This window comes from Triticum dicoccoides, chromosome 3A (genome assembly GCF_002162155.2).
Source record: "Triticum dicoccoides isolate Atlit2015 ecotype Zavitan chromosome 3A, WEW_v2.0, whole genome shotgun sequence".
NCBI classification, from domain to species: domain Eukaryota; kingdom Viridiplantae; phylum Streptophyta; class Magnoliopsida; order Poales; family Poaceae; genus Triticum; species Triticum dicoccoides.
Genome location: NC_041384.1, coordinates 756,142,644 through 756,153,883, shown reverse-complemented (window position 1 = coordinate 756,153,883; position 11,240 = coordinate 756,142,644). Strand labels below are relative to the sequence as shown.

Genomic DNA, 11,240 nt, shown 5'->3' with positions numbered 1-11,240 from the left:
TTCCTCCGGTAAACGGGAGTTGCATAATCTCATAGTCATAGGAACATGTATAAGTCATGAAGAAAGCAATAGCAACATACTAAACGATCGGGTGCTAAGCTAATGGAATGGGTCATGTCAATCAGATCATTCAACTAATGATGTGACCTCGTTAATCAAATAACAACACTTTGTTCATGGTTAGGAAACATAACCATCTTTGATTAACGAGCTAGTCAAGTAGAGGCATACTAGTGACACTCTGTTTGTCTATGTATTCACACATGTATTATGTTTCCAGTTAATACAATTCTAGCATGAATAATAAACATTTATCATGATATAAGGAAATAAATAATAACTTTATTATTGCCTCTAGGGCATATTTCCTTCAATTTCAAAGATAAACATTTCAGGAAAGCTCAATGATTGGCATGGCATAGATGAGAAAAGTGGATCCCTCAAAATTCTAAGGACAAAGAATTGGCTCAAGCTCAAAGCTCGGGACTCTACATTTTTCATTTTAAGTGGTCCAAGATCACATTGAGTCCATAGGAAAAGCCAATACTATTAAGAGGGGATGAGGTGTTTCCTAATGGCTTACTTGCTCAAAGTGCTTAGTGATATGCTCCAAAACCCTCAACTACTTTCTCACATCCACATATGTCCCAAACCAAAAGTCAAACTCGGCCCCACCGAAATTTTCTATCCGGCGCCACCGAGTTCAGTTGACATAGCCACTGCCAGAAACCCTAGTCTTTTTGGTCTCACCGATAGGGATCTCAGTCTCACCGAGATGGGATTGTAATCTCTGTGTTTCCCTTCGTAACGTTTCGGTCAAACCGAGATGAGCGATCGGTCCCACCGAGATTACAATGCAAACTCTATGTTTCCCTTTTGTAACGTCTCGGTCCAACCGAGATGAGCGAATCGGTCCCACCGAGTTTGCCTGACCGACTCTCTGTTAGTCCATTACCAAAATCGGTCTCACCGAGTTTGTGTAATCGGTCTCACCGAGATTACGTTATGCCCTAACCCTAACAAAATCGGTCCCACCGAGTTGACATGTCGGTCCCACCAAAAATCCTAACGTTCACAATTTGAACTAAATCGGTCTGACCGAGTTGTATGATTCGGTCCCACCAAGTTTGGTGATTTGTGTGTAACGGTTAGATTTTGTGCGGGAGCTATTTATACCCCTCCAGCCACTCTTCATTCATGGAGAGAGCCATCAAAACATGCCTACACTTCCAACATACATTTTCTGAGAGAGAACCACCTACACTTGTGTTGAGGTCAAGATATTCCACTTCAACCACATAAATCTTGATCTCTAGCCTTTCCCAAGTTGCTTTCCACTCAAATCATCTTTCCACCAAATCCAAATCCTGTGAGAGAGAGTTGAGTGTTGGGGAGACTATCATTTGAAGCACAAGAGCAAGGAGTTCATCATCAATACACCATTTGTTACCTCTTGGAGAGTGGTGTCTCCTAGATTGGTTAGGTGTCACTTGGGAGCCTTCGTCAAGATTGTGGAGTTGAACCAAGGAGTTTGTAAGGACAAGGAGATCGCCTACTTCGTGAAGATCTACCAAAGTGAGGCAAGTCCTTCGTGGGCGACGGCCATGGTGGGATAGACAATGTTGCTTTTTCGTGGACCCTTCGTGGATGGAGCCCTCCGTGGACTCGCGCAACCGTTATCCTTCGTGGGTTGAAGTCTCCATCAATGTGGATGTACGATAGCACCACCTATCGGAACCATGCCAAAAATCTCCATGTCTCCAATTGCGTTTGCACACTCCAAACTCCTCCCTTTACCTTCATATGCAATTGTTTTACTTTCCGCTGCTATACTCTTAGAATTGCATGTGTAGTTTGATTTCTTGACTTGTGCTAAGTTGCTAAAATCTGCCTAGAACTAAAATTGGGAAAAGGCTAGATTTTTATTTGGTCAAGTAGTCTAATCACCCCCCTCTAGACATACTTTCGATCCTACACTAGTCTTAAAGGCCAGATTAGGAATACATTTTATCGTTTATTATTCCATACGTGCATATGAGTCTTCCTCTGAGCGTCGTGGTTATTGTAGACTCGAGAACCACAACATTTATAGCATGGAACGTAAACATAATTATGAACAGGGAGATAATCAATAACATTTATTATTGCCTCTAGGGCATATCTCCTACAACACGATATCATCGCGCCTGCAAAAGCACCACCTGTTCGAAATGCTATACGATACTTCCACAGGTGCACAAGAAGAACTAGGAACCTTTTCAAGCTATCAGGAAGAGAAGCAGGGTGGAAGCTGGCGGGAGCACAATGCTCGAGATTGCTATGAAAACCAACAGAGTTCAAAACTTGAACCTTGAACCTTGGCAGCTCTGCGTAGCTCGCTATAGGTTTACTTCTGTTTTAAGTTTTTGAACCTTGTTTGGGACCTTCACCAACTTTGGTTTCATATCACATTATGAATATATGGAACCGGGAGGGTGTTTTACCCCCATGATGTATTAAAAAGACATGTGTCAGGAAAAAATCTAGTTTTGATTTTGGGGTTTACTTCACATGATTTTCTTGGTAAAAGATGAACATAATTTAATTTCACCTATTTTTTAGGAACAACCATCTGGCTTTACTGGCAAAAAGAGTATAACACTGGTATGCGCATGTGAAAAAAGACCCTCATAAAGACAAAACATTCATCCCATAATTTGAATTCTTCGTCATCTTGGCTTTCTTACATATTTTTATTTCAAAAAAGGTTAAAACCCCCGCCCTCTACATCAGTGTGATGCACACGACCATTTTTATTAATTATTGGCAAAGTACATAACAAAGTAAACTACGACCGAACCATTATAAGATATGAAAAAAAACACCTAATGACTAAATTGGCTTTTTTCGCAGCAGCGCCTTTAAGAAGGAAAGACGTCCTCACGTCATCGTTGCCACGTACGGTTGTAGACGACCGAGATAAGGCTTTATTTTCATATCCAGTAACACGACCCTTTAGGCCGTCGGTTTTCTGGCAGAAGCAATGTTCTTTCTCAAACACGGTATGCTTGCATATGGTTATACGAAAACTATATGCATTTTTTCAAATTTCGCACACAATACAAAAGAGGCCGGTCAACCTGAAAAAGGCCTCAAACAAGAAAACTCAAAACCAGGGAACCAAACCCCACCCCCGTTGTTGGCTCGAGCCGCGCGTGCAGCATGTGCGCGGCCCGCAAAACCCTAGGCCCCCAAACCCCACCCCCACCCCCGGCGAGATCCCGCCCGTCCGCTTGCCCATCCGACGGCGCCCAGCTCGCCGGCCGTCGTACTTAACCCCGGCCGCACACCCGGACAGCGACTTCTCTCGCCCCAGCTCACTCCCTTCCCTGTTTAAAAAAAAGACAGCGGCTTTGCTCTGCTCCGCTCTCCTCCTTTCCCCCCACTCCCCCACACCCTCGAGCGCGGCAATGGCCGCCCAATCCGTGGCGGAATCCGGTCTCTAGCCCTGCTGAATCCTACCAAGTTCTGTCCTTTTTCGTTTCTTGGGGGCGCTCCGTGCGGTGGCATAGCAGCTTCCTACGGCGCCGCCGCCGGGTTTGGGTTTCTGTGGAGGGATAGGGATGGTGACGGAGATGGCCACGCGGGGGGAGCCGTGGCGGCGCCCGGAGGGGGAGCGGGGGCTGGAGGAGGAGATGGAGCTCTTCCGCAGCGGCTCCGCCCCGCCCACGGTCGAGGGCTCCGCGGGCGCGCTCCACGGCGCCGACGCCTTCCTGGACGACGACCTCCGGGCCGACCCGGCCTACCACTCCTACTACTACTCCAGCGGCAGCGTCAACCCGCGCCTCCCGCCGCCGCTGCTGTCCCGGGAGGACTGGCGGTCGGCGCAGCGGCTCCGCCCCGGCCCCGGTCTGGGCGGGATCGGCGACGGGAGGAGGCCCGGGGGCGGCGGCGGCGCCGGGACGGGGCGGCCCGGAGACGGGCTCATTGGGATGCCTGGGCTCGAGATTGGGAGGCAGAGCAGCTTCTCCGGTCTCTTTCAGGTAGTTCTTCTGAAGATTACCTATCTCCCTGTCTGAACTCCTGTCTTATTAAGGACATGTCAGTGTTCTGTATATGCTATTGGATTGTGTCAATGCTGTGATGCTAATGTTCTGGTCTAGTAAGTCTTGCTAACTGTTAGAGAGATTGCGACGTGTAGTTTGATTAGTTTTGTTGCCTCTTAACATTCAGTCAAGTGGCCAGAGTTCATGTTCGTCTGAGTTATGGTCACTGTTTGAGCTGGTATTGGGGTGTATGGTTCTGTCACTGCACTTTTTGTTTCTGAATTGAATTGTTCGGGCGCTACTGATAGTGACATATACCATCTGCTCTTGTTGTTTCTGAATCGAATTGTCCGGGTGTTACTGATAGTGCTATATGCCATAGATTTTTATATGCATGATAGTGCTCGAGATTGGCAGGCAGAATAGCTTCTCCGTCTCTTTCAGGTGATGCTTCTGAAGAACATCTCCCTGTCTGAACTCCTGTCTTATTAAGCTCATGTTAGAGAGGTTGCGGCGTGTGGTTAGATTTTCAGTTAGTTTGATTGGTTTTGTTGCCTCTTAGCATTCAGTCAAGTGGCTGAGTTCATGCTCATCTGAGGTATGTTACTGTTTGAGCTGGTGTTGGGGTATATGCTTGTGTCGCTGCTCTTTTTGTTTCTGAATCGAATTGTTTGGGTGTTACTGATACTGATATATGTCAGCTGCTCTTTTTGTCTCTGAATCGGATTGTTCGGGTGTTACCGATAGTGATATATGTCGTATATTTTTATATCTGTGTGGACTGTTTAGTGGATGAAGTGGGAGATGGTTCAAGCTCTGACTCTTTGATTATGTTTGTTAAGTTTTGGACCTGTTAACAAATGTATTTCTGGTATGGTCATGCAAAAAGCTTGGTTTTCCAGCTGCGCAAGTTGTTGACCAATTCTCTCTCTCTCTCAAAAGAAGTGGTCGGACCCTTCCCCGGACCCTGCGCAAGCGGGAGCTATATGCACCGGGCTGCCCTTCTTCAAAAAAGTTAACGACCAATGGACTATTTAGAGCCAAAAGCATTATGTTCCTACTTCCAACTTGTTGGATGTTGTTACATTGGTGAAATGGTGGCTGCTTTCTTTCCTTGTATGTTGGTCTTAAATCTTAATACGATGCAAACTGGTTGAATAGGAAGTTACTGGACTTAGGTTCCATCTGTTCAATAAGATACATCTTAGTAGGAGTTATTTTTAGTCTGGTTCCACATAGGCTGCATAATATTATTATACAAAAATTTTCTGCCTGTATATTTGACTATTTGGGGATTTTTCCTACCTGGAAAGCTTTCCATTGCTACGCATGAGTGATGTATCTGAAAGTATAAATCTGTGACTAGAATAATGCGGTATGATAAATGCCTTACCTCTGTGGATTTATACATATAGAATGGATTTGATATGAATGTCATTGTAATACTTGCTTGGTCATGACTCATGAGCATATGACATTGCATTTACACAATACTACTATTTAAACTGAACATTTAGGTCAGGTTTCTTATGCAAGCACGTGGGTGGCATAATCTTTGTGTAGAGTTCAATCCGTCTTTCCTTCAGTTGTCATTTTTCTCAAGGTAACTTGTTTTGCAGGATGACTCCTATCAACATGATACAAGCAGGCAGGGTGCAAACCGCAATATTACTGACTTGTCGGGTTCTTCTAGAAATCGTTATGGTCTTCATCATGAGTCTGGAGCTATTGGTGGCCTACAGTATGATAGCAAAGCACCCCACCTGCCAGGCAATCAGAATAATGAGTCGACACATACATATGCATCAATTATAGGGTCATCACTTTCAAGAAGTGCATCTCCTGACCCTGAGCTCGTGAGGAGAGTTCCTAGTCCTTGCCTTCCCCCGATTGGTGTGAAACTTGGTGCTACCAATAACCAGAACAATGGTGGTTCATCTTCTTTCAACCGCAACTCTCCCAGTATTGGTGGATCTGATGATCTGGTGTCTGCTTTATCTGGTATGAACCTGTCGTCATCAAGGCCAGTCAATGGACATGCTGACCAATCCAAGCTCCATCAGGATGTAGATAGTGTCCGTAAATTTCTCTATGAACAATACATGGACCACAAACATGGTAATGGACAGCACTCCTACATGAAACATTCTGAACAAGGTCATGTCAAGGGGCCTCAAGAATATTCTGGAGCTTCTATGAATTCTTCTATTATGAGGAATCAGATCAATGCTGGTGGATTCACATCATTTGACAACTCATCCCTGGGATCCGGCTTTTCTTCCCCAAGGATTGGTTCCCGGTCGCCCGGTGGGAGTTTATCTTCCCGACATAATTTAGCTAACCTTGCAAACTACAGTGGAATTGGAAGTCCAACTGCGACATCTGGTCATCAGTTGCCTGTTGATCCACTATATGCTCAATTTCTTCGGGCAGCAGAAATTGCTGCTTTTGCAGCCAACTGTGAGGACCCATTGATGGAGAGGGGTAACCTGGGAAGTTCTTACATGGATCTATTTGGTCATCAGAATGATTATCTTGGTCCATTGCTTCAGTCACAGAAGCAGTACGACTACTATGGGAATCTTGGGTCTGGTCTTGGTTATGCTGGGAACTCTTTGACAAGTCCTGTATTTCCCACTTCGCCAGGTGGACCTGGTAGTCCACTGAGGCATGTGGATCGCAGCATGCGCTTTCAGTCCAGTATGAGAAACTTTGGTGGTTCCTATGGCTCCTGGAATTCAGATTTTGGTGGTAAGATGAATGCCAATTTGGTTCCATCACTTCTGGAAGAATTCAAGAGCAACAAAAGCCGATCATATGAGCTCTGTGAAATTGCTGGCCATGTTGTTGAGTTCAGGTAAATTTTGTACTCACTGAGTTCTTATATATGGTAACCTACTAAACTGCAAATCCAAGATCTGTAATTTCATAGAGTTACCTATATTATTGGCCATCCACCTTTCATATTTTGTCGAGGAATCATGCGCAATGATCTCTTGTCTCACAGACTTAGGTTATTGGTCTAACTTGTCTATTGAACTTTATCCAGTGCTGATCAATACGGGAGTCGGTTCATACAGCAAAAGCTTGAAACTGCCAGTGTTGAAGAAAAAGACATGGTTTTCACTGAGATCATGCCTCAAGCTCTCACATTGATGACTGATGTCTTTGGAAATTATGTTGTTCAGAAGGTATTGAACTATTCATAGCAATTATTTGTCCCAGTGCTATAAACATCCTGGCCTGACCATAAACTTTTGAACCAGTTTTTTGAGCATGGGAGCACGGCTCAGATAAAGGAGTTGGCTGATCAGCTAATTGGGCGAGTCTTGGCACTCAGCCTTCAAATGTACGGTTGCCGAGTTATACAAAAGGTATGGAAAATTAGAACCTGTTTATTAGCTGTGATTTAGTCAAGACTCAAGACTAGAAAATATCGCTGTAGTAAAATAAATTAATAATTGTCATCTTGAAAGTAACACTCTCCTCTGAACTGCTGTACTTTCTATTAATATGTTCAGCTGGAACTATTCTTCTTGATGAAACTGCACCATGATATTCAAACATATGACAAATTGATTGCTTGAGTATGGAATATATGACAGCACCTATAATACAGTTAGAAGCTACCTTATGTTTGGCAGGAAATTGTCTGATTATGTCAACAGAACTCTTAGAACAAAAAGTACCTTATGTTTAATTATATGCATGCATTTCTGATTATCTAATGCATATTGGATGGTTGCAGGCATGTTTGATTCTACCCACTTTGCATGCACAAAAGGAAACCCGTTACATGTTCATATAAAACATGAAGGACATAAATATGCAGACAATATGTTCTTTAACTTATGTGATGGGCGATATTTGTGCAGGCCATAGAAGTTGTTGATTTAGATCAGCAGACTAAAATGGTTGCTGAGCTTGATGGGCATGTGATGCGTTGTGTACGTGATCAAAATGGCAACCACGTTATACAGAAATGCATTGAATGCATCCCACAGAATGTCATCGAGTTCATTGTTTCAACCTTCTATGGTCAAGTTGTGGTGCTATCGACTCATCCATATGGATGTCGGGTTATACAGGTATGTTTGTACTTTGTAGTGGTATATTGCAATATACTCACGTTATTTCACAGTTTCACTAACCATTTTCACTGTGTGCAGAGGGTGCTGGAGCACTGTGACGATCCGAAAACCCAGCAAATAATGATGGATGAGGTCCTCCAGTCTGTTTGCTTGCTTGCTACAGACCAGTATGGTAACTATGTTGTCCAGGTTAGTGCCATAAACATATTTGGAAGATACTCCCTCTGTAAACAAATATAAGACGTTTTAGGTCACTAAAACATCTGCATTTTTTTACAGAGGTAGTACTGTTTTTGCTATTTTCTTATTGATGGTCGCTGTTCTATGGATTATCACCTTTTGGTGGGTACCTGTCTCCGAAACAACCCACATCTCATGAATTATGGACTTGATGCGATTGATTAATGGAAACCTGGTATTATCTATTTCGTGCAAAACACAAGCCATAGGGCTAAATGGAACTGATCCAAATATTTGACAATTACATGTAAGGTTCTTGGTAACTGGAATAGGACCATATTATCATCTTAAAATGATTACAAGTAATCTCAATGGTTTCAGCTGGGATGAAATTCCTGCGTGGAAAAATAATATTAGTTTTCTCCTTACTCGACTGTTTTTTCATCAGTGCTCAGCAAAGTGAGTATGATTTTCCTTTCCCCTTTACCTTTACTGACTCGAGTCAATATTTTTTGCATTAATATCTGGAAATAAGGTGAATGTTATACATGCTGTAACTGGTATGCATTTCTCCTATTGTTCTGGGATCACTTCTTTTTAGTCTAGATTAAAATACAATCAAGCTCAAGTAAGTTGTTTTGACAGTTGCACAAGTGACACAATAAGCCTGAATATTGAAATGGACGATTTTGATGCCTACACTTTCCCTATTTTATGGATGCATTTTTTCTACAAAACGTGTTTTGTTCTTACCACTATTCTCTCCCATCTTCATTCTTCAATAACCGAGCTTATTTCACAGCATGTTATGGAACATGGCAAACCCCATGAGCGATCTGCTATCATTGAGAAGTTGATTGGGCAGATTGTACAAATGAGCCAGCAAAAGTTTGCCTCGAATGTCATTGAGAAGTGTTTATCCTTTGGGAATCCTGTGGAGCGCCAAATCTTAATTGGTGAAATGCTTGGATCCACGGAGGAAAGTGAACATCTTGAGGTCTGTTGCCCTTCAATTTGTAGACATATATGCTTGGTTATTGTTGTGCAACATAAAGTTCCGTGGTATCTTTGATGACCAGTTTGTAGTTCATGATTCAAGCTCCTTCGTTGCTTTGCTGACGTGTTTTTTTGTATTGAACTTTGAAGGTGATGATGAAAGACCAGTTTGCAAACTATGTGGTACAGAAGGTGTTAGAGACCTGTGACGACCAGCAGAGGGAGGCGATCCTCACAAGGATCAAAGCACATCTTAACACGCTGAAGAAATACACATATGGGAAGCACATAGTAGCACGTGTGGAGAAGCTCGTCGCAGCGGGAGGTATGTTCTCCATCGGCCATGAGCCCTATACGCTTAGGTTATCATCTACTCAAGGTTTGTGTCTAACCCAAAGACGCTCTCTTCTGTGCGCAGAAAAGCGACTCGGGCTCCAACCGTCCCGTGTGCTGCCTGAAGACTAAAGCATCTCTAGCTGTACAGCTAACAGTGGCTAGGTTTGCATGCTGGCGTCTTCGTTTTTCCATCTACAAGGCGTCAGGGCTATGCGTGCGCCTTGCCATCGGAAATAAAATGAGTAATAGGAGCCGAGGAGAATGTAGATTCTGTAGCTAGCTGAGTAAAGATGTGGAGAATGAGTAATTACAGGCTTGTTGTTACTCTGCTGTAGAAATTTAGAACTAGAGAGAGAGGGAAAAGAGAAAGCTGTTAGCTGTAACCTACTTGAGACTGAAAGCCGTTAGCCCTTTTAATTTTCTGTCCTGTGGCAGATGTAATGGCATGTTGTTGTAGCATAACATATACAGATGGGGATGGTGGTACTTCAACTGTTTTCTCTGCAAAGCTGGAGCTATTTATCTAAGCTTTGCCTTTTATTTTATTTGCTGATTGTTTGCGCTCTTTTAATAACAATATAATTAATTGTGCATGGTCATCGCCTTATGGAAAATTTCAGGGAAATATAGGAACAAAAATGTTCTGTCTTCAGAGATAATTAGCCTGTTAAACTCCAGAAATGACAGATTCAAATTGTTCTCTGGCTTTAGTAGAATATATATTGGTTCTAAACAGTTGCAACTTTTATGTTACAACACCAAGACATCGTATGTAACCTTCCACAAGGAGCCTTGACAATATATTCAACAAAAGATAAAATATATACTTTGTGCATGAATTAAAATTCCAAGTAAAAATATCTTAGTAGAAAGTGGAAAATATCTTTGTACTTTACAAAATGAATCGAGAACCTTGTTTATAGTTATCAGTTTTCTGTCAAGTTCGAATATTCTGAATTTTCCAAAATTAAGGCTTGCTCTTATTTTATTTTTTTGAACAACAAAAGGCGCATGAAGTGCCAAACTTTCCATTCAGCTCAGCTCAATAGCAATGTACAACATGGATTACAAAGCCCTCGAACTGGAAATTAGATAGGAGACAAACTACCGGGCAAGTCATGTTCCTGTGAGCTGAAGCAAAACAACATATGTCAGGTTCTACATTTGATTTAAGAACCTGATGAGCGATATTATGAGCAATACCATTAATTTCCCTCGAAATATAGAACACCCTAGGTTGATAGTCCAAGGATTAGTAGTTTCAGTAATCTTTCTACTAGCCGCAAAATGAAGCCAGAGAGAGAGACAGTCTGTGAGGAAGGTCAACTGGCTGATGCTGAGACATTTGGCCACTTGTGCAGCTAAGAGAAGAGCAAAAGCTTCAGCCTGCAGAAGTGTATACTTGTAATGGCGGTGGAAGTTTGAATCTGCACGCTGACTTCCTTCTGATCCTGCGGCAAAGAATGTAGATACCAACTCCAGTGGCTGTTGTTCCCTGCAATAAACCTGGATTTCTTTTTGCACTTAAAAGCTGCATCAGTATATACTTTCGGTCCTGTGATAAGAAGATCAGATTTAAGCGTTTGTCCCTGCAAGAGAAGTTGATTAGTAT

The 11,240-nt window shown here is 42.8% G+C and overlaps 1 protein-coding gene across 1 annotated transcript; it reads left to right on the top strand.

Annotated features, from left to right (window-relative positions):
* Positions 1–3,351: 3,351 nt before the first annotated feature.
* On the top strand, positions 3,352–10,173 carry LOC119270747 (pumilio homolog 1-like). The gene is made up of 9 exons (XM_037552799.1): positions 3,352–4,022; positions 5,645–6,882; positions 7,075–7,216; positions 7,292–7,399; positions 7,901–8,113; positions 8,195–8,305; positions 9,099–9,293; positions 9,443–9,617; positions 9,711–10,173. The coding sequence occupies exons 1-9, from the start codon at positions 3,603–3,605 to the stop codon at positions 9,755–9,757; spliced, it is 2,649 nt and encodes an 882-aa protein (XP_037408696.1). The 5' UTR covers positions 3,352–3,602; the 3' UTR covers positions 9,758–10,173.
* The last annotated feature ends 1,067 nt before the right edge of the window (positions 10,174–11,240 follow it).

Bases quoted from the DNA above. Each gene is read 5' to 3' on its own strand.
- LOC119270747 (XM_037552799.1), top strand. From the start codon at position 3,603: ATGGTGACGGAGATGGCCACGCGGGGGGAGCCGTGGCGGCGCCCGGAG. The intron at 6,883-7,074 runs GTAAATTTTGTA...AACTTTATCCAG, and splicing joins GGCCATGTTGTTGAGTTCAG to TGCTGATCAATACGGGAGTC. The intron at 7,400-7,900 runs GTATGGAAAATT...ATATTTGTGCAG, and splicing joins GTTGCCGAGTTATACAAAAG to GCCATAGAAGTTGTTGATTT.